Source organism: Drosophila obscura, unplaced genomic scaffold (assembly GCF_018151105.1).
Source record: "Drosophila obscura isolate BZ-5 IFL unplaced genomic scaffold, ASM1815110v1 contig_187, whole genome shotgun sequence".
Taxonomy (NCBI): Eukaryota; Metazoa; Arthropoda; class Insecta; order Diptera; family Drosophilidae; genus Drosophila; species Drosophila obscura.
This window is the reverse complement of record NW_024542775.1, coordinates 816,901-843,306: the sequence shown is the minus strand read 5'-3', so window position 1 is coordinate 843,306 and position 26,406 is coordinate 816,901. Positions and strand designations below refer to the sequence as shown.

The 26,406-nt window shown below is 38.0% G+C and overlaps 2 protein-coding genes and 1 long non-coding RNA gene across 10 annotated transcripts in view; 2 read left to right on the top strand and 1 right to left on the bottom strand.

Annotated features, from left to right (window-relative positions):
- The window catches only part of LOC111070856, a 22,076-nt gene extending 5,241 nt beyond the window's left edge, over positions 1–16,835 (bottom strand). Inside the window, exons 1-3 of one of the 2 annotated variants that reach the window (XR_002607427.2) lie at positions 16,642–16,760; positions 15,791–15,899; positions 14,849–15,669 (exon numbers count right to left, since the gene is read on the bottom strand). This is a non-coding gene — a long non-coding RNA (uncharacterized LOC111070856). Of the gene's footprint in view, positions 1–14,848; positions 15,670–15,790; positions 15,900–16,641 lie in introns of those variants that run through there. The other variant, XR_005967798.1, reaches the window with a different exon arrangement.
- Positions 878–14,997, top strand: LOC111070852 (ephrin type-B receptor 1-B). Of its 5 annotated transcripts, none has more exons than XM_022361845.2 (14): positions 878–1,090; positions 1,517–1,902; positions 1,961–2,040; positions 2,222–2,402; positions 2,465–2,950; positions 9,798–10,685; positions 10,758–10,934; positions 11,975–12,022; positions 12,253–12,381; positions 12,450–12,545; positions 12,656–13,026; positions 13,126–13,272; positions 13,342–13,671; positions 13,806–14,997. In XM_022361845.2, the coding sequence occupies exons 2-14, from the start codon at positions 1,632–1,634 to the stop codon at positions 13,908–13,910; spliced, it is 3,309 nt and encodes a 1,102-aa protein (XP_022217537.1). In that variant the 5' UTR covers positions 878–1,090; positions 1,517–1,631; the 3' UTR covers positions 13,911–14,997. The 5 variants fall into 5 exon arrangements, with proteins under 5 accessions (XP_022217537.1, XP_022217536.1, XP_022217535.1 ...); XM_022361844.2 differs by having other exon boundaries at positions 878–1,146; XM_022361843.2 differs by having other exon boundaries at positions 878–1,348.
- Positions 16,789–26,406, top strand: LOC111070850 (protein Gawky). Of its 3 annotated transcripts, none has more exons than XM_022361836.2 (10): positions 16,789–16,894; positions 18,685–19,358; positions 19,835–21,351; positions 21,429–21,806; positions 21,896–22,207; positions 22,286–22,464; positions 24,101–24,251; positions 24,318–24,505; positions 24,569–24,848; positions 25,308–26,406. In XM_022361836.2, the coding sequence occupies exons 2-10, from the start codon at positions 18,908–18,910 to the stop codon at positions 26,064–26,066; spliced, it is 4,215 nt and encodes a 1,404-aa protein (XP_022217528.1). In that variant the 5' UTR covers positions 16,789–16,894; positions 18,685–18,907; the 3' UTR covers positions 26,067–26,406. The 3 variants fall into 3 exon arrangements, with proteins under 3 accessions (XP_022217528.1, XP_022217526.1, XP_041449353.1); XM_022361834.2 differs by having other exon boundaries at positions 16,790–16,894; positions 24,309–24,505; XM_041593419.1 differs by lacking the exon at positions 16,789–16,894 and adding an exon at positions 17,386–17,481 and having other exon boundaries at positions 24,309–24,505.

Here is a 26,406-nt window from a genome sequence, read left to right as displayed (position 1 = left end):
ACTAATTATCAAATTTTAAGCTCTAAGTTTCAGTCAGAAAAGTTTTGATCGTGATTATTTGTAGGTTTGTTCTGTGTTGTGTATTTTTTGTTGTGCTTTGTGATTTATTATGTTTTTTTTTTAATAATAATTTTTTTTTAAATCTTTATTTTTATTCAGCTAAGAATACTGAATTATTGTCAAACAATCAAAATGTTGACGAAGACAGTTCTGAAACAAGAACACCAAAGTTAACAAACCAAGGAGAGCGAATATGAAGATTTTGTGGTTGACATTGATAACAGCATAGCACCAGAAACTGAGCTAGACGAGTTAACGGAGGATGCCATTAAGCACCTAGCAGGCTATGTTATCAAGAAACTTCGAGTATCCAATGAGTTTGCCGAAAATTCGACATTTTCCTACGTAGATGAGGTCTCGCATGGTTGACTTAAAAAACGTCCTGTAGAGTTAAAAAAAAAAACTGAAAGAGCTGGAAATGATATTTTTAAACATAATCAAAGATTTTAACATAACACAAAACGTTAAACAAAAATTTTTAATGGCTTCTAAGAATTTAATATTAATTTCGATATAAAAACATTTTATTTGAAGATTAGAATTTATTTTACGATTAAGAGCCTTAATAAAAAATATCTATCTAAAAACAAAAACAAACATTTAATTTCAAATTTGAAATTATTAAAAATTAAGTTAACAGGCAACTTTAAGCCGCATGATCCATCTGAGGGTTAATCCACGCTCTATTGTTGTTTCACTCGCACTAATTGTAGCATTGCATTGTTAACGGAGTACTTTTTCCGACGAGACCGACCACCTTATATAATTGCATCATGCTAGAGACGAATAAACATCGAATCGATGTCTGCAAGCAAATATCGATTACATTGATGTTAACATCGATGTTTATCCAGCCCAGCTCTTAAAATACAAGAATAAATAGTATTACAAATTAAAAAACAAGAAAACTAACTCTAATATAATGACTCGTCGCCGTATTAAGCACAATTCTTTAACTTTCTTTCATTGTTGAACGTTGTCACTGTTGTGTGTGGGCCAATATTATACTTGAACGCGGACGACTGAAAATGTGTGTGTATACGAATGCATGTGTGTATATGTATTCGCTTAACGAAGTCCTGAAATGTAATAATAAATCGAATCTGTGTAAAGTTGAATAGTTAATCAACTAAAGTTAAACGACTCAAGTGTTATGTTATGCTGATTTAAAGAAAAATCTTTTCAAAAACGTACAAAACAGAAAATCAGCAGTAGCGTCCTCCCAATTCTACAGCATAGCATACATACAATTATGTTTGTATGTATGCAGCTGCATCAGAAAATGCAGGTATCGGTATCAATGCATGTGCGCACACAAAAGTAAACGCGTACATATGTCCTGAAAAGGAAATTTAAGTGCTGGGACTCGACTCACGAGACTCTTAAAATGAAAGTGAATTAACGACCATAAAATTCTGATATTTAACAACTTTGAAAATTTCTTGCCTCCCAACAGCCTGCCATGGAACTTGAATGATTGTAATGCTGTCCGCACCATGCAAGCGACATAATATTTTTGTATATGAAAGAAATCGCAATAAGACAACTGAGCAAAACCTCGAAGATTCAAAATGCCATCAACGTACTGTAGTGTCCATAGACGAGATTGTAAAAGTGATTACACCGGCAGCCGTAACACCATTTCTTCCATGAATAAATTGGCTTCCTTACGAGTTCACAAAATCAGTACATTGGTGCCGTCTACACTCGTTCCTCAAATTTCAACGCCGATACCGAAACCAGTGCACAATGGATCTCGTTATTTTGCAAAAATTTCGTTATTATGCATAAGTTGGCTGATTGCATTTCAATGCAACTTAAGATTTACACACGCAGATCAAGGTATGATTTGTAAGCCTTCCCAAATCCAATCTAATCGCTAAGTAACCAATTTTTGCAGTTGTTCTGTTGGACACGACCAGAGAAGCTACTCTAGAATGGACACGATATCCGTATGGTCCACAGGCCCAAACTCCCGGCGTACGTATTCATTTTTGTTATAACAAAATTACATATAACTTTTACATAACTTAGATAATATAAAATTGAAATACATATCAAATATTGGAATACATGCATATACATATGTACATACTATATTCGAGTGTGCTATCATATTCTTCGTTTTTGTATTTTTATTCCTCTGCAACACCTCTCTTAGTGGGTAGAAGAATCATTTACAGACTTTGTTAAAGGCATTAACTGGAGAAGCTATGTTGTTTGTGATGTTGCATATCACAATGTCAACAACTGGCTGTGGTCGCCGTTTATTGATCGAGGACCGGCTAATCGGCTTTATATTGAAATACAATTCACAATACGGGACTGTTCCCTATTTCCAGGTAAGCCACAAGCTTCGAATATTTCCATCATCCTGTACCATACGTGTTGATACATTTTGCAGGAAATGCTTTGTCTTGCAAAGAAACATTTAGTTTACTCTTCTACGAGTTTGATGCTGCAACTCGCGAGCCCCCGCCGTGGCAAACTGATAGCTACAGGCTTATTGCTCGCATTGCTGCTGGAGAGGGCCGCTTCAATCAGAACTCCGATGTGGATATCAATACAGAAGTGAAAAGCATAGCCGTGAACAAAAAGGGCGTTTACTTTGCCTTTAGAGATCAGGGTGCGTGCATAAGCGTCCTTGCAGTGAAGGTCTATTACATTACCTGTCCGGCCGTAACTGAAAACTTTGCACACTTCAACGAAACGCCTACGGGAAAGGAAATAACTATTATCGAAAAACAGAACGGAACGTGCGTAGAAAACGCTGAACCCTATGAATCACCTACATACCTTTGCAAGGGTGATGGAAAATGGACGATTCTTACAGGCGGTTGCCGCTGCAAGGTCGGCTACGAACCAAACGATGTAAATAAAACATGTACAGGTCAGTATTCATATTACATATTATATATAAAACTCACATAAATAGAAAGTACTATCAGACCCGCGCGTTTCTCTGCTTACTAAATGCATTTAATATTTAGGAATTCATCGAAATTAAACAATGATAACACTAGTCAACACGACAATTAGGCTGTGGCCCTTTTTATAGAAATTTAAAATGTTTTAACGAATTATGGTTTAGTTTTTTTAAAGAATTTTTTAAAATCTGGTATTTGTTTATGTTTTTTTTTCAGAGGTAGTGCTTCTATTTTTCACATAACTAAAGCCTAGTACTCAGATCAAAACTGTTCGCCAGCAAACAAATGTCATATATTCTTCGAGCCGCCAGTGTGTGACCACTGCATTCCGATCGGTTACCCTGCTCAGACCGCTGCTTGGTTTTGTTTAAAGTTCATAAAATGCACATAAATGCACTTCGCTTTTTCCCAGGCATATCATGGGCTCCTCAATATTTTATTGGCAAAGTAATGTGTCTGACAATCAGCAGCACGGATGGCGACGCCAACCGTGCCGACCACCGTGAAGACACAATGTTTTGAAAACAATATTTGATTTATATTTATGAAAATTAATAAAAATAATAAATTATAATATTTATATAATTCTCATTCATATAATGCTGCATTAATTAGATTCTATTTGTCTTCATTATTAAAATATATCAAATGTTTGCTTCGTGTTTGCTGGAAAAATATATCAAATTGATACAAGCAAATACTTCGGATACATTTCTAGTATATACCGCCCTTTTTTTGATCTGAGTACTGCCTTCCGTACAGAGCCTAGAAAACAGTTATTGCCGTAACAAATTTCGTATCGGTTTGATACGAATATCAACCCTGATTCTCTTCGCGAGGTGTTTTTTTCGATCTGAGTACTAGGCTTTAAGTATCTTATATCTGCAAACCAGTTCTGAAAAGCTGAAAAATGCAGCTATAAGTCGGACAAGTCGAACAATACCTTAAACGACGCCTAATTAATGCGTCTATCTAAAACTAAAAATGCATGCCAAGAATTATTTTTAGTTCATTTTGGTCCACAGCCTAAAGAAAAAGTTCAATATGTTGAGTAGTGCAATCAAAAGCAACAAACATATTTACACAAATTAAAATTTTTTAGAAAACAATTTTTCATACAAAAAGGTATAAATGCGTTCAAAGTTCGGATCTTTTATAAAATGTTTTTCCATAGAATGACACAAAATGAAATGAAATAGGCGTTCAAACACACATTTTTAGACCAAATTTTAGATTTTTTTTTATTAATTTTTAATTTTTGAGGAACCTATTTATAGAAAAGTAAAAACTTTTGTATAAAAACAATGCCACATACTCTGGCTATCATTTAAAAAAAAAACAGCATGCGTTGCGAAGAAAGCAGGTTAGGTTCGGTTTTTGCTCTACAAATTTATATATGGTAAGTATTATACTATAATTCGCATGAGCTATACTGGTCATAGTGTTCACGTTTTTGTCCGTTTGTTTCTTATTAACTCAGTTAAAGGATAATTTTTATCAGTATGTCCTTTATTATACATATGGTCAAAACAGCAAAAAACGAAACTAGGTGCAAAATTTTTTTTTTTTTTTAAATTTCGATGGTTGTATTTATTTTTTTGGTTATACTGCTCCCACTGTTTCACAAAACACAATGTCCAACTATCAATGGGTAGATAGTTTCAAAAATTTTCACTTCGGTCGTTGCATCGGGTAGAGTATAAGTGAATACAAATTTTTTATTTAAATAAATGAACAAAAACGAAAAAGTTTGTAATAGTAAAACATACATATATCATCAGATCAGCATCAACACGGGAAATGCAGGATCCTAGAGAATAACAACCATATCTACCAGACTGCTGAATCTGAACTAGATCGGATCATAATTATAGCCAGAATAAAGAAATTAATTTTCAGTTGCTATAACTCAATCAAGAAATTAAAATAAAGTATCAAAGAGCTCCGAAAAGTTAGAGTTTGTATAAAAACCATTATTGGTGCTTTTTTTTCCGTTCCAATTTACTAAAGTAATAAGAACCGCCATTCTTTCAGAGAGGAGTCAACGTTTTTTTTACTTCAGTGCAAAAATTTTTTTAAACAGTAAAGACTGTTGTTTCTCACAAAGCTATTTTTTTCGCCGCAACTGCTCAGACATACACATGTACATATACTATATGCGTTGGGCATCACACAAACAATATCAATTTGGTGCTCTGGCTATAATATTCATAGTCTCTAAGATCTCGGGTGCTCACTAAAACGTACATGGATATATCGATTTGGCTATTTGTTGATGATGGTCAAGAAAGTATGAGGATGGGATCAGAAACGATCTGTTCTGGCCGAATGAGCACACATACACATACAGACAACCCTACCCTTTTGAATGCTATAATTTGGTTTCTCAGCAGGAGTACACGCTTTGTATACATTCACTTGACGAGTGCACATAGCAGTGCTGAATGCACAGTAGCGGACAATGAAATGTGGATAATCATGTTAACAAACATCAAACCGATGGGGCTACATTTAAAACTTATAAGTCAGTCGGGAAACATTGTTATTGCATAGATACAAATATGAGCTGTTAAAAATTGTAATGTCGAAAAAAAGCGAAAAAACTCAAATTACGATCGTGTTCTTAAACATAAGATGGAGTCTGGACTTAGCGGTCGTTTGTCAGCAAAAATACCACCTTTTGCAATAAAACTGCTCCAGAACAGTCTCCAATGGGCCCACTCAACGAAACTTTGACTTTAAAAGCGTTATGTTCTAGTGAATCTAAGATAAATCTGTTTGGTTTTGATAGTATGACGAATGGTCGCCGGAAAGTCGGAGAGCACAAGGACACAGCTGAATGGATGGTCTGGGGAAGTTTTTATACCCGTACTCGTCGAGTAAAGAGATATATTAGATTTTTAATAAAAGTGGATGTGTGTAACGCAGAGAAGGAAACGTTTCCGACCCCATAAAAGTATATATATTCTTGATCAGCATCAATAGTTGAGTCGATATAGCTATGTCCGTCTGTCCGTCCGTCCGTCTGTCCGTCTTGATGAGCGCCTAGTTCTCAGAGTCTATAAGAGCTATAGCTACCAAATTTTGTTTCCAGGCTCATGTGATATCACACTGCTACAAGTGTATTTTAAAATTTCACCCCGCCCCCATCCGACCCCACAAAGGACGAAAATCTGTGGCAGCCACAACTTTGAAGATGATGTACAACCAAACGCAGTATCGTAGAGTATGACCATATATACCAGATTGCCGAATCTGAATCAGATCGGGTTATTATTATAGCCAGAATAAAAAAATTAATTTTCAGTTGCTTGTCCACCTCCTCCAGCGCTGCTAACCCTACTCATTCTCTTTCTCGCTTGCACACACTATTCCCTGTGCAACGCTCGACCCTTGCGCAGATGTAGAATCTACATTGTGTATGTATAATCTACGTTTCAGATGTTTCAGATCGACGTTGTAGATGTAAATGAAGATAACAAATGTAGCAAAAACGAGAAGGAACGTGTGAGTCGTTTCTGGGGACACGACTCTACTTATACCCGTACTCAGTCAGTATATACATTTTTGAGCTTATGATTTTTTAGAATTTAAGAAAAAAAAAAATATTTTACATTTTACATTTTTTTGCTACATCTGATATCTACATCTACATATACAATGTCTATTCTACATCTAACATGTAGATTGTACATGTTCCATTCATATTCTACATCTCCTCCGACTGGGGGTTGCTCGCGCACTGAACGCGGCAGAGTGTGCGAGCGAGAAGGAAAATGAGTTACGTTGTTGTGGGCGGGTGGGGGAGGGGAAGCAACTGAAAATTAATTTCTTCATTCTGGCTATAATTATGATCCGATCTGATTCAGATTCGGCAGTCTGGTAGATATGGGCATTCTCTACGATACTGCGTTTTTAGTTTTATCGTATCTTTAAAATTGTGGCTGCCACAGATTTTCGTTCTTTGTGGTGGTGGAAGGGGGCGGGGCGAAATTTTGAAATACACTTGTAGCAGTGTGATATCACATGAGTCTGGAACCCACATTTGCCAGCATCGTTTCGACCCTTGACAACTTGGCGAGACAGCCGCAGTCATTGCTGACAACTCGCAACTCACCGGAAACAGACGGGGTTCATATTTTGGATACACAACGCGGACAGAACATATTCATAAGCACTGACTTATGGTTGGAGAATATTAAAATGTCAAGATACTGTCAGCATTTTAAAGAGGCTAATTTAGTGAATGCTCAACAGGTGAGATAGATCCTATACATATATCATACTATGTACTCTGTTCATATGAATTGACATATGTATGTAGTCTGTAGGCGCTCTAAAGATTCAAGATTATAACCGTTATTACTGTTTTTTGAACCACCCCTTCCCAGATCTCTAGGTTAACAGCTCAACAGCTGTCGGATATGGGGATAACTTTAGTAGGACATCAGAAAAAGATTTTACACCAAGCCCGACAACTGGACACAATAATCTAATTGATCCATTTTAATTTAGTAGTGTAAACCATTAAGATGTACATACAAATATTATACACACAGCATACATACATATATACAAGCAAACGACACGTGTGAGATACAAAACAAGAAAAACCCATACGTAATATAAGAACAAAAATCGAAATTTCTCAGTACGATAGCTAAGAATATATATATATAGTGACTACCTTTATATATATATATATATATATATATTAAATATATATAGTTAAAAAGATTTTTTACATTTCGCCTACGCCATTTTTTACCTTATGCATGTCATGTCCATTAACTGAAGCATCATCTCTAATGCTACTAGTATCCCATACTAGTTGACTGCTATTTTTCACATAATGCGTTGTGTTATAAAACAGGAAGACTTAAGAAACTGATGCATTTTTATAAGTACACGAATCAAATAAAAGTAAGTCAAGTGCACAATTGACACAAATCTATTAACTTGAATACCTCTGCACTGAGGTAAATATGTTTCCGTAGCTGTGGCAGTTGTAGTGTCAAATGTTCACCATATAAAGAGAATAGATTCCTTCGATCTGTGCATGCATTTGCATTTTGGCAGACATCCATAGGAACGGAAGACAACTCTTCTCCTGACGGTGTCGCTTATCTGGTAGTACTTCCGGCATATACATTTTTAGTTATGTATATAACAATCAATTCCCCCAATACTAGACGATGTTAAGAACTATTAATGAGGCTGAATTAAATTCATTTCAACACATACCATACAGAAGCACAACATCTAAATGATGTATACATTTTTATAAAAGAAAGCTTTTGATTTTGTACGGTTATTCGGTATTGATATTTGGCTTTCTATCTACATACATACATACTTACACACATACATACATAAACAACTACCTTTATTAGAGTAGAAAACAAATTACGTTAATTACATATTGTAGATTTATTACAACAAAACAGTAAACAGTTGTGGCTGCCACAGATTTTCGTCCTTTGTGGGGTCGGATGGGGGCGGGGTGAAATTTTAAAATACACTTGTAGCAGTGTGATATCACATGAGTCTGGAAACCAAATTTGGTTGCCCTAGCTCTTATAGTCTCTGAGATCTAGGCGCTCAACAAGACGGACAGACAGACAGACGGACAGACAGACATGGCTATATCGACTCGGCTATTGATGCTGATCAAGAATATATATACTTTATGGGGTCGGAAAGGTTTCCTTCTCTGCGTTACACACATCCACTTTTACCACAAATCTAATATACCCCTAACTCTTTTTGAGTACGGGTATAAAAATGTTAAATATTTACAAATTCTACATAAATCATAAGTTCACAAACTTATGACTGAGTACGGCTATAAAAGTAGAGTCGCGGAAACTGAAGCGACTCACAACATTCCCTCTCGTTTTAATTATAATTTTGACCTTCACTTGAATACGTTAAAATGGCCGGTTTTAATATCTGGGCATTTAAAATTTGTGAGAGTTATAGTTTGCAATATCCACTGTAAATACATATATATGTACACAGTTTGACAAATAGGTTTTTCTTTAGAACATAAGCAGTACATTCTCATATTATTCAAAAGCGCATACAACATGTTTGATTGCTGGTACCTGATTTCTACGACAAGTTTACTGAATTTATTCCATATTTTTACCTTTGCTACTAGATTTTCCCATTCGTTACAGTAAATTGCAAAAATTAAAGTGCTGTTTAGGTATCTACACACATATGTGTGTGGGTATATATATAACTCGACCCCATAAAGTATATATATATATTCTTGATCAGCATCAATAGCCATGTATGCTATGTCTGTCCGTCCGTCCGTCTTGTTTGTCGCCTAGTTCCGCCTCACAAAAGACTAAAATCTGTGGCCACTATTTTGAAGATACGAGAAAACAAAAAGCGCAGGTTCGTAGAGTGACCATATCTACCAGATTGCCCATTCTGGATCAGATCAGATCATTATAATAGCCAGAATGAAGAAATTAATTTACGGTGGCTACCCCCACCAAAGCAGACGCTACCTTTTCTCTTTCTCGCTCGCACACATTCTGTCCTGTGCAATGCGCGAAAGAAATGTAAAATATTTAAAAATTCCACATGTATCATAAGCTCACATATTTATATACTGACTGAGTACGGGTATAAAAGTAGAGTCGCAGCCACAGCAGCTATTTGTTTCTATTCTAATTGTATGTGTAGTTCGTATGTGATTATGTTACTTATGTATGGTGTCCATAGTGTCCAATTATGAGCAGTGGTATAACTATTTATATGCGTAACTATATTGCGTGTTTCCCTTTTTTTCAGAATGTCCCGTTAGCACATTTAAATCGCCTGAGGTTCGGAAATGTATGCCGTGCCCGCCCAACTCCAATTCCTCAAAAACGGGGTCACCGTTTTGCATGTGCTTGCCAGGATACTATAGACATCCCCGGGACGGTCGTCACATGCCTTGCTATAGTCCGCCAGCTGCACCTACAAACCTCACCTTGTTGTTTGTGGACCAAACAAGTGCAATAATTTCATGGAGTGCTCCAGCTAGGAATGAATCGCAGCTAGTCGAAGGCCAGGGCCAACTTTATAGCTACCGTAGCGATATTGTGTACAAGGTACGCTGCAGTATGTGCAGCGCAAATGTAATGTTTAACCCGTCAACAGACACATTTAACGAAACGAAAATCACGCTTACTAATCTTGATCCCGTGACGACATACACGGTGCAGATTCACGCCACTAATGGCATATCATACCTCATTGACTTGAGTCTTAATTCAAACGAAACGTCAGCAAACAATGAAATTTTGTTTGCTAACTCGTCTACTGCAAGCAATCAGCTTGATTTAAACGAAATAAAGACAGAGCACGCGGAAATAATTTTTACAACTGAATCTGCTCTACTTTCAACCGTGTTCAATTTACGAATTTTGGCCATAACCAGCAAAGATGCCGATCTTGAATGGGACAAGCCTCTGCAGAACGATGCTCCTTTGGAGTTTTATGAAGTGCGGTGGTTTCCCAAGCTCGAATTGGATTCCATTAATAAATCGGCCTTAAATACAAAGGACACGAAGGCACACATCGAAGGACTGCTGGAGAGTACAGAATATGGCTTTCAAGTTCGCTGTAAAACCATCAATGGCTTCGGCTCTTATAGTAATATGATCTATGCGCAAACGCTTCAGTCCGTAAGTTCTGGTAGGTTCAAAATTTCGATTTCATTATCAACGTTTATAATCTTACAACTGCCTCTATGCATGAAAATCACAGTTTATGACGATTCTGTCCAAATACGATTCATAGCTGGTGCGATTGTGACGGGCGTGCTTTTTCTGGTTATATTTATTGTTGCCACCGTCTACTTTATGCGATCTAAGCATCAAGATGAGCTCGATAAGAAGTCTACAAATCATTTGCCTTTACCGATGGACTACGCCAGTAATGAAGGTAAGTTTGACACAATTAACCATACATACTACATATGTATGTATATGTACAAATACATATATGTAATATATATTCTTTATAAGGATTATTAGCCGAGTCAATACAGCCATGTCCGTCTGCTTCAAACCCATACTCAAATGTTTCGATCAAAAGATAAAACTAAGTCAAATGAGTACTTGTAATTTGATTTGATTTGTAGGAGTTGGAGTTGGCCCTCTAACTCCAAGTGTACTTTGTACTGTTCTGTATTTTCTGAATTAAGATAAAGGACCGAATAATAAGATTCAGATGACCATAGCATAAACATAGCTGACCCGGAAACAACTCAACTGAACGCGTATTAAAATATTTATTATTAGAGCGAAAAATAAATTTGTATGAACTCATGCTATGTCAGATCTTGTACTAAATGTAGTCAAATGCAGCGAGAAAACCAAAGTTTTCATGTCCCTTTGCGTGCTTTAGCACTTTAGCACTGCAGGGTTTAAGACAGCTGACGAATCTCAATAGGATCGCAGGACCGACAACGATAATATTTGACTACGATCCATCCAGAAATGCATGAGTGCACTGCACACTCTTGTTAATTTTCTTTATTGTTATTGATATTGATATTGTTAGTTTTTGAAACCCACTCGCTTTCTTATTGACAGAATCATGAATTTTGTAAAATGAAACCTTAAACATACATGTATTAATATCCGCCTCCTCTAATCCCTATTAAAACTGATCTCTCTTTAAAGGACTAATTGTGACATATAGTAAGTGATTTGACTCATAAATTAAACTAAGCCAAATAATACTCCCATATTTTCGAATAGTAAATATTTACCCTACACGGTAAAAAGACCATCTGATCTGTGTACTAGTCGTATGTTTTCGTATATGTATCAATGTTTCCAACTTTCATTTACTTTGCATTCGCACACGGACTCTTGCTGAAAATCGGAACAATGCTACTATAGTTTTATAATCATTTGCAGAACAAATATTTTCATTGACTGAACATATATGTAATATTTTTTTAAATTTATTTTTAGTTAATTCAATGGATACTACTCCAATTGTCAAGACTCTTCATTCAAACGGTATATTTTTTGCATATATACATACATATGTCTTTGGGTTGTACTAATTCTGATTCAATGGTTCTTGGCCTAACTCGCATGTTTTCCGGTTCTGTTACACCAATAATAACTTAATCTTTAACCTACCATATGAGTATATGGGCTTTATAAATACATAGATACATATAAAATTAGGACTATGCGCATAAGTTCTCTTTGGTCAACGATTTGCTTCCCCTTTGTTTTTCCAGTGACAACGCCCTTGTTTGGCAATAGTCGGAGCTACGTCGATCCTCATACATATGAGGATCCTAATCAGGCTATAAGGGAGTTTGCTCGAGAAATAGATGCCAACTACATAACTATAGAAGCAATTATTGGTCAGTTTGTTGTCACCTTTGACACTTTAGCTTTGGTTTCAGCTGTTACATTTTTTACTTTTATGTAGGAGGTGGAGAATTCGGTGATGTATGCCGTGGTCGTTTGAAGATACCTCCAAACTTTGTGCAGGACATTGATGTGGCAATAAAGACTTTGAAACCAGGTAAGGAGTACCAAGCTAAGATATTAATTGACGCAATTGAAATGAATGCCGCTCGATTATAAATCGATTTATAAATCTCAATGAATTATCTATTATCTATTGTTCCCTAGGATCTTCGGAAAAGGCACGTTGTGATTTTTTGACTGAAGCTTCAATAATGGGACAGTTCGATCATCCGAATGTAATATATCTGCAAGGTGTGGTTACCCGCTCCAATCCGGTTATGATAATAACTGAGTACATGGAAAATGGTAGCTTGGACACATTCCTGCGAGTGAATGACGGCAAATTCCAAACGCTTCAGCTGATTGTAATGCTCCGTGGCATAGCCAGTGGCATGTCTTACCTGAGTGACATGAATTATGTGCATAGAGACTTGGCGGCCCGAAATGTTCTCGTTAATGCCCAATTGATTTGCAAGATTGCGGACTTTGGTTTATCACGAGAAATCGAAAATGCAAGTGATGCGTACACAACACGTGTAAGTACAGCCAGTACATCACTATAGTGCATAAGACTATTGTGTCTATTCGTGGCTAAAATAATTTTGAATGCGAATTGATCGATTGAAATATTTCAGGGCGGTAAAATACCAGTACGTTGGACTGCTCCAGAAGCAATTGCATTTAGAAAGTTTACGTCCGCATCGGATGTTTGGTCTTACGGCGTAGTTTTATGGGAGGTCATGTCCTATGGTGAACGTCCATACTGGAACTGGTCAAATCAGGTACACACCCCTAATATGTTTATTTGCACGAAAGCAGCGTACTTACCTAGGTATTTATCGTTTACGTAGGACGTAATCAAGAGCATTGAAAAAGGCTATCGCCTACCGGCTCCAATGGACTGCCCAGAAGCACTTTATCAGTTGATGTTAGATTGCTGGCAAAAGCAGCGAACGCATCGTCCCACATTTGCCAGCATCGTTTCGACCCTTGACAACTTGGCGAGACAGCCGCAGTCATTGCTGACAACTCGCAACTCACCGGAAACAGACGGGGTTCATATTTTGGATACACAACGCGGACAGAACATATTCATAAGCACTGACTTATGGTTGGAGAATATTAAAATGTCAAGATACTGTCAGCATTTTAAAGAGGCTAATTTAGTGAATGCTCAACAGGTGAGATAGATCCTATACATATATCATACTATGTACTCTGTTCATATGAATTGACATATGTATGTAGTCTGTAGGCGCTCTAAAGATTCAAGATTATAACCGTTATTACTGTTTTTTGAACCACCCCTTCCCAGATCTCTAGGTTAACAGCTCAACAGCTGTCGGATATGGGGATAACTTTAGTAGGACATCAGAAAAAGATTTTACACCAAGCCCGACAACTGGACACAATAATCTAATTGATCCATTTTAATTTAGTAGTGTAAACCATTAAGATGTACATACAAATATTATACACACAGCATACATACATATATACAAGCAAACGACACGTGTGAGATACAAAACAAGAAAAACCCATACGTAATATAAGAACAAAAATCGAAATTTCTCAGTACGATAGCTAAGAATATATATATATAGTGACTACCTTTATATATATATATATATATATATATTATATATATATAGTTAAAAAGATTTTTTACATTTCGCCTACGCCATTTTTTACCTTATGCATGTCATGTCCATTAACTGAAGCATCATCTCTAATGCTACTAGTATCCCATACTAGTTGACTGCTATTTTTCACATAATGCGTTGTGTTATAAAACAGGAAGACTTAAGAAACTGATGCATTTTTATAAGTACACGAATCAAATAAAAGTAAGTCAAGTGCACAATTGACACAAATCTATTAACTTGAATACCTCTGCACTGAGGTAAATATGTTTCCGTAGCTGTGGCAGTTGTAGTGTCAAATGTTCACCATATAAAGAGAATAGATTCCTTCGATCTGTGCATGCATTTGCATTTTGGCAGACATCCATAGGAACGGAAGACAACTCTTCTCCTGACGGTGTCGCTTATCTGGTAGTACTTCCGGCATATACATTTTTAGTTATGTATATAACAATCAATTCCCCCAATACTAGACGATGTTAAGAACTATTAATGAGGCTGAATTAAATTCATTTCAACACATACCATACAGAAGCACAACATCTAAATGATGTATACATTTTTATAAAAGAAAGCTTTTGATTTTGTACGGTTATTCGGTATTGATATTTGGCTTTCTATCTACATACATACATACTTACACACATACATACATAAACAACTACCTTTATTAGAGTAGAAAACAAATTACGTTAATTACATATTGTAGATTTATTACAACAAAACAGTAAAAGTATGCTTTTTGCAGTTCATGTATTTTATTTGTAGCCTGATTCAATTAAAAGAAAAGAACATGTTCGAAAGACAGTTAATCATAATAAAGAAACACCTCCAACGCCATTATGGCTTTTGTAAACTCTGTAATAGTTGTTTTATTTAATTCATTATTTAGGATTGGTATGGATAAGTTATGTGTCGGATTTGTCAATGTGTGGACACGAATGGAGCTAAATTCATATACATTTAGCTTTCAGATACGGTGAAGACTCTACATACTCTCGACTAAATTTTGTATGCGCCATAGGCGCTATAGGCAAGCCCCTAGCGTAAGGGAAAAGTCTCATTATTGAGACAATTTATCACAATCCCCTTGTAGCGCTTCTTCAAATCCCGGTGAAGCATTTCAATAAGAATCTGAGGACACTGCGGACGCTCTTTCTGAAACTGGACATATTACGAGACCAAAAATCTTGTGTCAACAAGGCCTTGAATTATGTGAGGCGGTCGTCCCAAAGACAGGAATCTAGATTCCAGAATCAAACGGTATCCGATCTAAGGCTATCTAGGCTTTAAGTCTAGTACTCAGATCCAAAAACTGTTTGCTAGCAAACAAATGTCATATTCTTCTACCGGCCAGTGGTGTGACCAGAGGTGTGCAATGTATTCCGAACGGTAACACTGCTCAGACAGCTGCTTGGTTTTGTTTAAAGTTCATAAAATGCACATAAATGCACTTCGCTTTTCACCAGGCATATCATGGGCTCCCCAATATTTTATTGGCAAAGTAATGTGTCTGACAATCACCAGCACGGACGCCTTCCGTACCGATCACCGTGACGACGAAATGTTTTAAAACAATATTTGTTTTATATATATGAAAATATAAAAATAATAAATTATACTCATTTGGTTTTTCGTGTTTGCTGGAAAAACATACCTGGGTTGAAACATACCAGCAATTTTAGGTTAAGTTAACGAATTTTAGCTCCAAAGTCTCTCCATAGATTTTAATGAGCGATACCTTGAACGACGCCAAATTAATGCACCTATACACAAAAAAATAGAGGACACAGGATATAATTTTTTTTCGACTTTTCCTGAGTTTTTAAAGTCAAAATTTCGTCAAAAATACCGCACAAAAATCATAATTTTTGCATTTCAATGCTTTATATTTCCCAGACGGTAAGCTGTAATCACAAAGTGTTTGGGCTTAACTTCTAGCTGTTTTAATTATCTTTTCAAAATAGCAAAGTTCTTTACAACCAGACGTAAGATACTAGAGCTATGTGAAAAAAAACAAGCGCTACCTCTGAAAAAAGCTTAACAAAAAAATACCAGTTTTCAAAAATTCTTCAAAAAAAACGTTCTGCCATAGAAAAAAAAAATATCAAACCATTTCTAAGCCCCAAATCTTTAAGAAAAAGTTCGTTTTGTTCCTTGAGGAAAAATCGTGTTGACTAGTGTAATCAGTACTGCCTTCCGTACAGAGCCCTGAAAACAGTTTTAGCCCGAACAAATTTCTTATCGGTTTCATACGAATATCAACCCTGATTCTGTTAGCGAGGAGTTTTTTTCGGATCTTTCCGTACAAAGCCTAGAAACCAGTTTGTGCCCGTGATTCTGTTCGCGAACTGTTTTTTCGAAGAAAATAACAAATTTTTCGGGTTTTGAGATCCATGCTTATATCTTTCAGCTATGCTATTAAATTTGCATCTCAGTACCATGTTTCTGAAACTTCGGAAGCGACAAGTTGCTTGTTGCGTGCCTGAAAACTTGTGCCAACTGTACCTTAATTTAAGCAACATATATAATCAAATAAATATTATAACGAATGAATTTGACGACTTATTTTACGGAGCTTCTGGATCTCTTGTAGCGAACTCAAAATAAATAGCAAAAACATCGATTCCCAAAAAAAATATCGATGGTTTCACCAACATAGAATCGACACAGTGTCGTGATACTAATTTTGCAAATTATTGTGTGTGAAAATAGTTTGCGGTGAAAAAAGCATATGCTTTGGTTGGCATTAACAATAAAAGTATGTACAGCAGTGACACTCGAAAATAAATGGGCTAATATAAGCCAGCATACATACATATGTATGTCTGTATGTACATATGCATGTTATGCATAACATTGTCATGAAAGATAGAATGAGATCTTTCCAATTTAAAACAACGCCGCATATCTGTGCACGTATCTACTCAATATATTAAATTATCATTTTGTGAAATGTAAATGGTCCTGAAATGATAGAATATCTAGTGAATTTTTTGAGACATGTGTATGTGTGTGTATGTACATATATTTGTCTCGTTGCAGAATGAGTGTTGCCACGCTTTGAATATTTTACATAATGACGTACGAGTTTGTAATTTGCTTAAGGATAAGCTTACTCCAAGTTCCTTAGTAGCTACCTGCCATAAATATAATGGCAAAATCTATTATTACATTTCTATGTATATAGTACTTATGCATTTGTTACATGTGCACCACTTGAAAATTTCAAAGGCTTGGCTTTCTGACCAGGTGGCAACATTGCAATCAGTTTTTTCACTCTCTTGTTTCTTTTTCCGTCCGCGTTGAACGTGCCCTGCAAATTCGCATTCAATTCACATCGAAATTGTAATTATATTTTTACTAAAACTTGTTTCCAATTTTAAGTAATGTCATATATGCTTTTGTGTATCTTCGCAAGTTATTTAATTATCCATTTGTGAAATGTGGAGAGAAAATTTCAATCGCTTCAATATGTAAATATGTATGTTTCACTACATACACACACTTTCTGAATCGTCAGTGGCTTGGCATGATACACACACACATATGTATTCGTATGTAGAGAAAATCAACTTTTCGTTCGCATACGAAAGGAAATTATTGCAAAAATATTTAAGTGCAGAAGTATGTTCATATGTACATAAATAGAAATATGTGTTTTTTGAAGTACAGCAGCATAAAGGGCAAAAACAAAAATTAAAAAGTTTTTGACGTAATTTTTGGTTCTTGGATCTCCATTTTGTACATCATTCCAGTTTTCGTTGGTATTTTTCATGCACACAAAACACGCGAATATTTGTACATACATACATACTCTAAGCATATACACATGTTATATATATTTATAGAGAACAATTTTTTTTGTAGTGACTGAACATAACTGTTAAAATATATGCATTTACACATCTACAGTGTACATATATATGTGTTGTACACATGCATACTATATATTGTTTTGTTTGCATTTGCATACAAAAAGAGCCATATTTGCTGGTTAACCGCGAGTGCAAAAGAAGGAAAGGTACAGAGTTAAAATAGGGTGATTGCGTCAATGACGACGGCGACTCGACCAGAGTTGTCAAGTATGTTCCACACTTGGTTGTGTATGTACGAACATGCATAAGTATGCGTGGTGTAGTTCACGTACCGACCTGATTTAATATTTTATATTTCCTTTTGTTCCTTACCACCAAATCTTAACAAAAACTAAAATCAATGGAATAATTTAGTTTTCGCTTTTCTTTCAAATGTAATGTTAGTTGCCAGAAATGTCCCGAGTATCTGAGCGATACGACTGTTATAGTTATACATATATACAGAGTTATACATACATATGTACATATGAGTGGAAATCAATTCAGTATTTTTTTTATAACAAAGCACATCAAAACACTTCATCTAAAGGTTTCTAGAATAAAAAGTGTTAGAAGACATTTTTAGAAGTATGTATGGACATGCTAGTACTACATACACATATAAATGGTTTACTAACTAATGTACTTCTTAATTATTTTTTTAACATTTATTCTACTTTGTATCTTCTCCCAGTACACAGTGGTGGAAAGGCAACGAAACCATACGGAAACCGAGTTAAAATATACAATTATCAAAATAGAGCAAAGAAGACTCTTACTCCACTCCATAGAATACATACGAATTATTAACGATAGCGATTATTGCTTTTGATAATGACGTTGACGATCAAGTTGATGCTGCAATAGTTGGGAATGCAACATTTGGAGCTAAGGATCAGTTGGAGCACTTGAACACAATGCGCGAAGCGCTCTTTTCTCAGGATGGCTGGGGTTGCCAGCATGTCAACCAGGATACAAACTGGGAGGTACCAAGTTCTCCTGAGCCAACCAACAAGGATGCATCTGCACCGCCCATGTGGAAGCCGAGCGTCAACAACGGCACAGATCTCTGGGAGTCGAACTTGAGAAACGGCGGCCAGCCGCCAGCTCAACAAATTCCGAAGCCCTCTTGGGGTCACACGCCATCCTCCAACCTTGGCGGTACGTGGGGAGAGGACGATGACGGGGCGGATAGTAGTAGTGTCTGGACAGGAGGCTCAGTTAACAATACGGGATCTGGTGCAGCCGTTGGTGTAAATCCAAGTGGAGTCAACGTTGGCCCCGCAGTTGTTCCCTCCGCTGGTCCTCAGTGGGGTCAGGGTGTTGTTGGAGTTGGCGTTGGAGTTGGCGTTGGACTAGGATCAACTGGTAATAATAGTGGTTCTGGCACTAGTGGAACCTTGCCTGTGGTAACACCAGGATGTAAGCTTTGAAATTTACAACAGTCGCACTGTGCAACTAAATTCAAACATCCGAAAAGTGTCTAGGGAAATTCCTTACAAATGAAACCCATTTCATTGCCCGGATCAAAAAAGGAGGCAGGCAGCAGTAATTTCTTTTTGAACCACTAACATTCTGATCGAATCATTTAATAGTCGCAAAATTTAACTATTTTCAACTCCATCCACCAAATTTGAGTAGATTTGAGTATTCCATAATTTGGTGCAATTTCGTCGGCGTCTTGACCATTTTTAGCACAGGCCCGGGGCACAAACTTTGACGGCTTTGATACATAGAGTTGGGTTGGTGGTTGCACAGTGTTGTAGAAGTACATTTAGATATCTGAAAACTAATTGTTATAATGTTTTATCGGTTCCCTTCTTGTGGGCTTGTTTTCCTTGCAGGTGGAAGCGGTTCAAGCAATATAACTGGAGCGAGTGGAATTGGAGCTGGAGGTGGAAATAATGCAGGCAATACTGGCAACGGGTGGGGAGATCCTCGAGAAATACGGCCGCTGGCCGGAGGGGGCGGGGGACCTATGGACATTCGAAATGTCGATCATCGCGACGCATTACGCGCAGGCGGCAGTGCTGGAGCTCCGTCCGGGGATCCTCGTGACATTCGCATGATTGACCCACGCGATCCCATTCGTGGGGATCCCCGTGGAATATCTGGCAGACTCAATGGAACTTCAGAAATGTGGGGCCACCATCCGCAGATGTCCCACAACCAATTACAGAACATGAACAAAATGGTTGGGCAAGTTTCCGGCTCGAATGTTGGAGCGGCATCCGGTCCTGGAATTGGTCCCGGCGGTCCCGGTCCAGGTGGCGTCACTGGTGCCGTATCAACAAATATTGCAAACCAATGGGGACCGACCCAAACGGTGGGAGTGGGTGGGGGCGGTACAAAGGACAAGATAAGTGGCTGGGAGGAGCCATCGCCACCTCCACAGCGCCGCAATATTCCAAACTACGATGACGGGACATCTCTGTGGGGCCAGCAGTCCCGTGTTCCTGGCGGCGGCGGCGGTGGCGGCGGCGGGCACTGGAAAGACATGACCGACTCTATTGGACGCAATCACCTGATCCGCGGACAAAATCAATCTGTAGGTATCGGTATTGCAGGCGTTGGCGTTGGAAACAGCAATGTTCCAGTTGGCGGCAATCCCAACAATCCCATGTCCAGTGTAGTGGGACCACAGGCGCGTCTCTCATCCGTTAGCGGCGTGCAGCACAAGCCAGATGGAGGCACAATGTGGGTGCATACGAACAACGTAAGCGGCAGAAATACAGTTGCAGGCGTTACCGCTTGGGGAGACGACAGCCATAACATTGGTGTAGGCGGTCCCAGCGGTGGATCTGTATCTGGCAGTAACTGGGTGGACGACAAATCAAGTGCAGGAATAGCACAAAATTCTTGGAGCGACACGTCATCCGTTGGTGTTGGTTGGGGCAATAAGCAGAGTAAATTGCCATCAACAAGTGGCTCATCAGGCTGGAGCACGTCGTCCAGTGTCGGTGTTGGTGTTGTGGACAGTAGTGACCTCGGATCCGATTGGAGCGCCCACGGTGGCATAGTGGGCAAATCACAGCAGCAACAGCAAAAGCTGGCTGGGTTGAATGTGGGAATGGTTAATGTTCTCAACACGGAGATGATAAAGCAAAGCAAGCAGTACCGCATTCTGGTCGAAAACGGATTTAAGAAAGAGGACGTGGAACGGGCCCTAGTAAGTGCCAATATGAACATTGAGGAAGCGGCTGACATGCTCCGGGCCAATTCGTCTTTGGCCATGGATGGCTGGCGTCGGCACGAGGAGAATCTCGGCTCCTACTCCGATCACTCTAGTTCAACGAGCAGCGGTGGATTTGCTGGGCGCTACCCAGTGGGCGCTGCACAACCTTCGATGTCATTCCCTCCTGTAAGTGATAAGGTGGTCGATGCCCTTCTAGACAGGTGCACAATAACATTTTGAACCTTTCTTTTCGTTTCCAACAGAATAATCTTATGAACAACATGGGCGGTGCTGCAGTGACAGGAAGTGGAAACAACAATCCCAACATGGCCGCCATGCAAGTACAAAAGTATTTGAGTCAGGGCCCGCATGGCGTTGCTGTTGGCCCTCAGTCCGTGGGTAACGCATCCTCGGTGTCAGTGGGATTCGGACAAGGCTCATCAAACGCAGCAGTGGCTGCAGCAGCCACCGTCAATATTGCAGCTAACACAAATAATCAACCGTCTGGTCAGCAAATACGCATGCTGGGGCAGCAGATTCAATTGGCCATCCACAGTGGTTTCATATCCAGTCAAATATTGACTCAACCGCTCACACAAACTACCTTAAACCTGTTGAATCAACTCCTTAGCAATATAAAGGTAATTTCTTTTTTGAGTTTTATTTGGGAAATCGCTTACAAATTCTTTTTCTACCTAACTTAACCTTTTTTCTAATTCACCTTCTGCAGCATCTCCAGGCAGCTCAGCAATCTCTGGCTAGAGGCGGAAATGCCAATCCAATGGCAGTGAATGTTGCCATTGCTAAATATAAGCAACAAATCCAGAATCTACAAAACCAAATAAATGCACAACAAGCCGTTTATATAAAGCAGCAAAATCTACAACCGAATTCGCAGCAGCAACAACAGCAGCAGCAACAACAGCAACAGCAACCACAACATCCATCAGCACACCTGAACAACTCTGGCAATGACTATATGAGAGGTCACGATGCAATAAATAACATGCAAGGAAATTTTTCTGAGCTCAATCTTAACAAGGTAAAAAGGGGTCGACTCCGATTGCGATGACTATATGGCTTAGATGGTATAACGTTCGACGTATTGATTAAATTTCAGCCAAGTGGATACCAAGGGGCATCCAATCAGCAGTCCCGTTTAAATCAGTGGAAGCTTCCAGTATTAGAAAAAGATATAAATGCTGATAGCACAGACTTTTCGCGGGCTCCAGGTGCGACTAAGCAAAATTTATCGAGCAATTCAAACAATATGGGCTCTTTGGGCCTGCAAAATGATGGGTAAGTAAAAAAACATTGCAAAAAACTAAGCTTTCAATCATAAGTTCCGGTTAACTCAAAGGGTTATTTTAGATTCAAATGAGACATGCCGAAAAAAGCGTTTACGACCTCATTAAGATTGATTAGCATCAAAAGCCGAGTCGATATAGCAATGCCCGTCTGTCACTCTTGTTTAACGCCCTGTTTTGAAACTATATCCTGAGAAACCGAATTTTGTGTGCAGACTACTGTGATATCACATTTTCACAAGTTTGATTTTGACATTCCCCTTTCGGCTGCAAAAAGAGCGAAAATCTGTAGAAACGCAGTATCATAAAGTATGTTTATTATTATAGCCGGAATGAAGAAAGCAATTTTTCTCCCTCTCTTATCTTCTATCCTTGCGAAGTGACTGAGGATTGTATTTTGTTGGTGAAAAAAGAGATATAACGGAATTTTTGGTATGGAAACAGTTTGAATTATTGTCATTAATGGAAAGGAGTATAGACGGAGTGCAAGAGTGTGCGTAAATACTAGGTTGGGTCAATTTGTTTGGGTAAAAAAAAGAATTTGGTAAGCGTCCACCAAAATCGGAATCTACGACAAATTCTAAGAAACTTTCATCAAGAAATTGTGTCTAAAATAAATTTCTAGCCCCCTTTTTTTAATTAATGAAATGAGTCTGCTCATTTCAGAAAGTGGGAGAAAGGGCGTAACTTAATGGTCATACGGCAAAAAGATTTTTAAAACGTCAAAAATACAATTTTATTTTTATATATTTATATATATTTTTGCACCGTTTCATGTTCTTTTTTTATTTATTAGCTTAATACTAGCTATTTCCCAAAATTCAATTAACTTGTTGGCTATTATTGGCGTAGCGTTTTCATAAGAGTGTTGTTTTCTTGTTTGTTATTTTGACGATCACTCACGTAAATGTAATATGTTAGTATATCCTGATAAGTTGGAAAATTCAATTCTGAAAATTCACTTGATAAAAATATAAAAATAATATTGTATTTTTCACATTTTAAAATTTTATTTTCCATATTTGCTATGGCCGTTAAGTTTTGCCCTTTCTTATGCCACGCGTACTTTTATTTTATTGTCCAAATTTTCAATATGTTAAAAAGTAAGACTTTTAGCTCCCACTTTCTGAAAAAAAAGTTTAATGTTTGGTTAATTAAAACAACAAAAATATATATAAAATTTGTTTTAAGGAGAATGAACTTTGTGAGTCGCTTCTGTGGACGCTACTCTACTTTTATACCCGTTCTCAGTCAGTATATAAGTTTGTGAGCTTATGATTTATGTGGATGCACACATCATCGTTTACCACAAATCTAATATCCCTTAACTCTTCGAGTACGGCTATAAAAATATGCATTAGAATGATCAGAATGCATGCTCAGAAAATGTGATTTTTTTAATACCTTAAATTCCTTAAAATTTCCCAACCTGAAATCGTCCTGCTTCTCACATAGTTTTTTGGAGAAAGATTCTTAGAATTCGTGCGAAAAAAAAATTGCCCCTCACTAGTGAATACATATAATTGGTATGATTGCATATACATACATAATTTTACCTACAGTCACGTAACGACTCCATTTAATGGTAGTGTTAAATAGTGAAATAAAACTTATCATTGTTATCCTAGTACATGGTCAACTGGACGCAATATTGGTGACGGTTGGCCAGATCCCTCATCTGATAACGAGAATAAAGACTGGTCAGTTGCACAGCCAACTACAGCAGCAACTGCTTACACCGACCTGGTGCAAGAGTTCGAGCCAGGCAAGCCGTGGAAGGTAACCTGTACAACCATGCAAAGTCGAAACATATCCAAGCAGAAGTTTATTTTTAAGGGTTCTCAGATCAAAAGCATAGAAGACGATCCCAGCATAACTCCCGGCAGCGTTGCTAGATCTCCATTGTCCATTAATCCGACGCCAAAAGATGCTGATATATTTGCCAATACTGGCAAAAACTCGCCGACTGATCTGCCGCCTTTAAGTTTGTCATCGTCAACGTGGAGTTTTAATCCTAATCAAAATTTTCCAAGGTGAATCCCAAACATTACATATTTGCGATATATATACATAACTATTTATTATACATTGACAAGTTGGTCGGACAACAGTCAGCAGTGCGCATCCACCTCTGAGCTGTGGACAAGCCCACTGAATAAAGCATCGTCTCGAGGACCCCCGCCTGGATTAACTACTAATGCCAATAAATCTGGCAACGGAGTAAGTGGCGCCACTTCAACATCATCTACGATCGCCGGCAGTGCTAATGGCTGGCTGCAGACGCGAAGTGGTGTCCCAACCACAAATACAACTTGGACTGGAGGCAATACATCGTGGAGCTCGAGTTGGTTGCTTCTGAAAAATCTTACAGCTCAGGTATGCTCTATAAAAGTTCTACAAAGATAATAGATAAGTGTTTTACTTCCCTGTCGTCAAAATGGTTCTGCTAGTCGGTTATTTAGCAGAAAAATGAAATGAAAGGATAAAAATGAACCAGCTATCAGTACCTGCCTGCTGTTAGTAAAAGCGTTTATTAAATTATTCCGAGCAGTTCTATAAATGCATATACTGATGAAATAAATTTTTCCTTTATGCACCTGTGAGGAATTAAGGGGATATGTTTTGTACCAGAAGTTTGGAATGTACAGAAGCAAGCATCTCTCCTGCGACATAGATCATTTGTAGAAAGTACATGTATTCTTCATACAAATCTGTTTTCCATAGTAGTTGTTTTTATGTTTTGAAGCCCACAGCCTTAAGCTTGTCCTTCGATTTTTCTGCTTTTAAGTTTTGTTTTGTGCTCAAAGTGTTTATATCGTTGTATTTTATTTCCAGATTGACGGTCCTACCTTACGTACCCTGTGCATGCAGCATGGCCCCCTTGTCAGCTTTCACCTATACTTAAACCAAGGAATTGCCTTATGTAAATATACAACGCGGGAGGAGGCGAGCAAAGCGCAAATGGCTTTAAATAACTGTGTTCTCGGCAACACAACAATTTTTGCTGAATCTCCGAGTGAGAACGAGGTACAGAATATCTTACAACATTTGCCGCAAGTCCCATCCTCAACCAACTCTGCTATTGGAGGTAGCGCTGGCAGTAGCGTTGGTACAGCAACTGTTGCTGGGAGTAGCAGCTCGGTGTCTAGCCTATCTGGAAACAGTAGCAACGGAAATGGCAACGGAAACGGCGGCGGCAGCGGCAATAGCAGCGTCAGTGGCACTAATCCAAGCACAAGTGTGGCAAATTCGAATCTACTTAGTACAAGTGGTGGGGCGGCTCCCAATTCTGGTGGTTCTGGCAGTTCTGTAACGGGTCCAGTCGGCGTTGGACCAGTCGGCAGCAGTACGGTGAACAGCAATTCCGTGAATGGTTCTGCAGGTTCCGGAAACAGTGCCGGCTCCAAGAGTACCGCAAATAATATAACAATGAGTGGTGGCCAGTCCGGCGCATCTGGCTTAAACAATAGCAACAGCTCCACGTGGCGTCAGACTACTCAAAACCAACCTTTGTCCGGTCAAAGCAGGCCAACAGGCAGAGAAGCTGACTATGATTATATATCTCAATTTGTTTGTTCCATTGTTGATGATTAAAAATCGATGACTATCGGTCATTAACCATCGACTATCGCATTCTGTGACTCAAGACACACACACCCAAAAGCTTCAAATGATTCGATACTAAGTATGTATGGAAAGCAAGACCATGTTGTGAAGTATATAAAAAATGGATCGACTGATAGACGAATGGACTTAGAATTTTGTATGCCCGTAGATTTATTTTTCTTCATCGTTCATAGAGTTAAACTTGTATATGTAAGTTACAATTTAATTAAGGAAAAACCCAAAAAAAACATGCTGTCAAAAAAAAAATGAAATACTTGAATCGTTTGAGTAACAAACATGAGCATACCTTCCTATTTGAGTGCAAGTA

Bases quoted from the DNA above. Each gene is read 5' to 3' on its own strand.
- LOC111070852 (XM_022361845.2), top strand. From the start codon at position 1,632: ATGCCATCAACGTACTGTAGTGTCCATAGACGAGATTGTAAAAGTGAT. The intron at 10,935-11,974 runs GTAAGTTTGACA...ATTTATTTTTAG, and splicing joins GGACTACGCCAGTAATGAAG to TTAATTCAATGGATACTACT. The intron at 12,382-12,449 runs GTCAGTTTGTTG...ACTTTTATGTAG, and splicing joins AACTATAGAAGCAATTATTG to GAGGTGGAGAATTCGGTGAT.
- LOC111070850 (XM_022361834.2), top strand. From the start codon at position 18,908: ATGCGCGAAGCGCTCTTTTCTCAGGATGGCTGGGGTTGCCAGCATGTC. The intron at 22,208-22,285 runs GTAAAAAGGGGT...ATTAAATTTCAG, and splicing joins CTGAGCTCAATCTTAACAAG to CCAAGTGGATACCAAGGGGC. The intron at 24,252-24,308 runs GTAACCTGTACA...TTTATTTTTAAG, and splicing joins AGCCAGGCAAGCCGTGGAAG to GGTTCTCAGATCAAAAGCAT.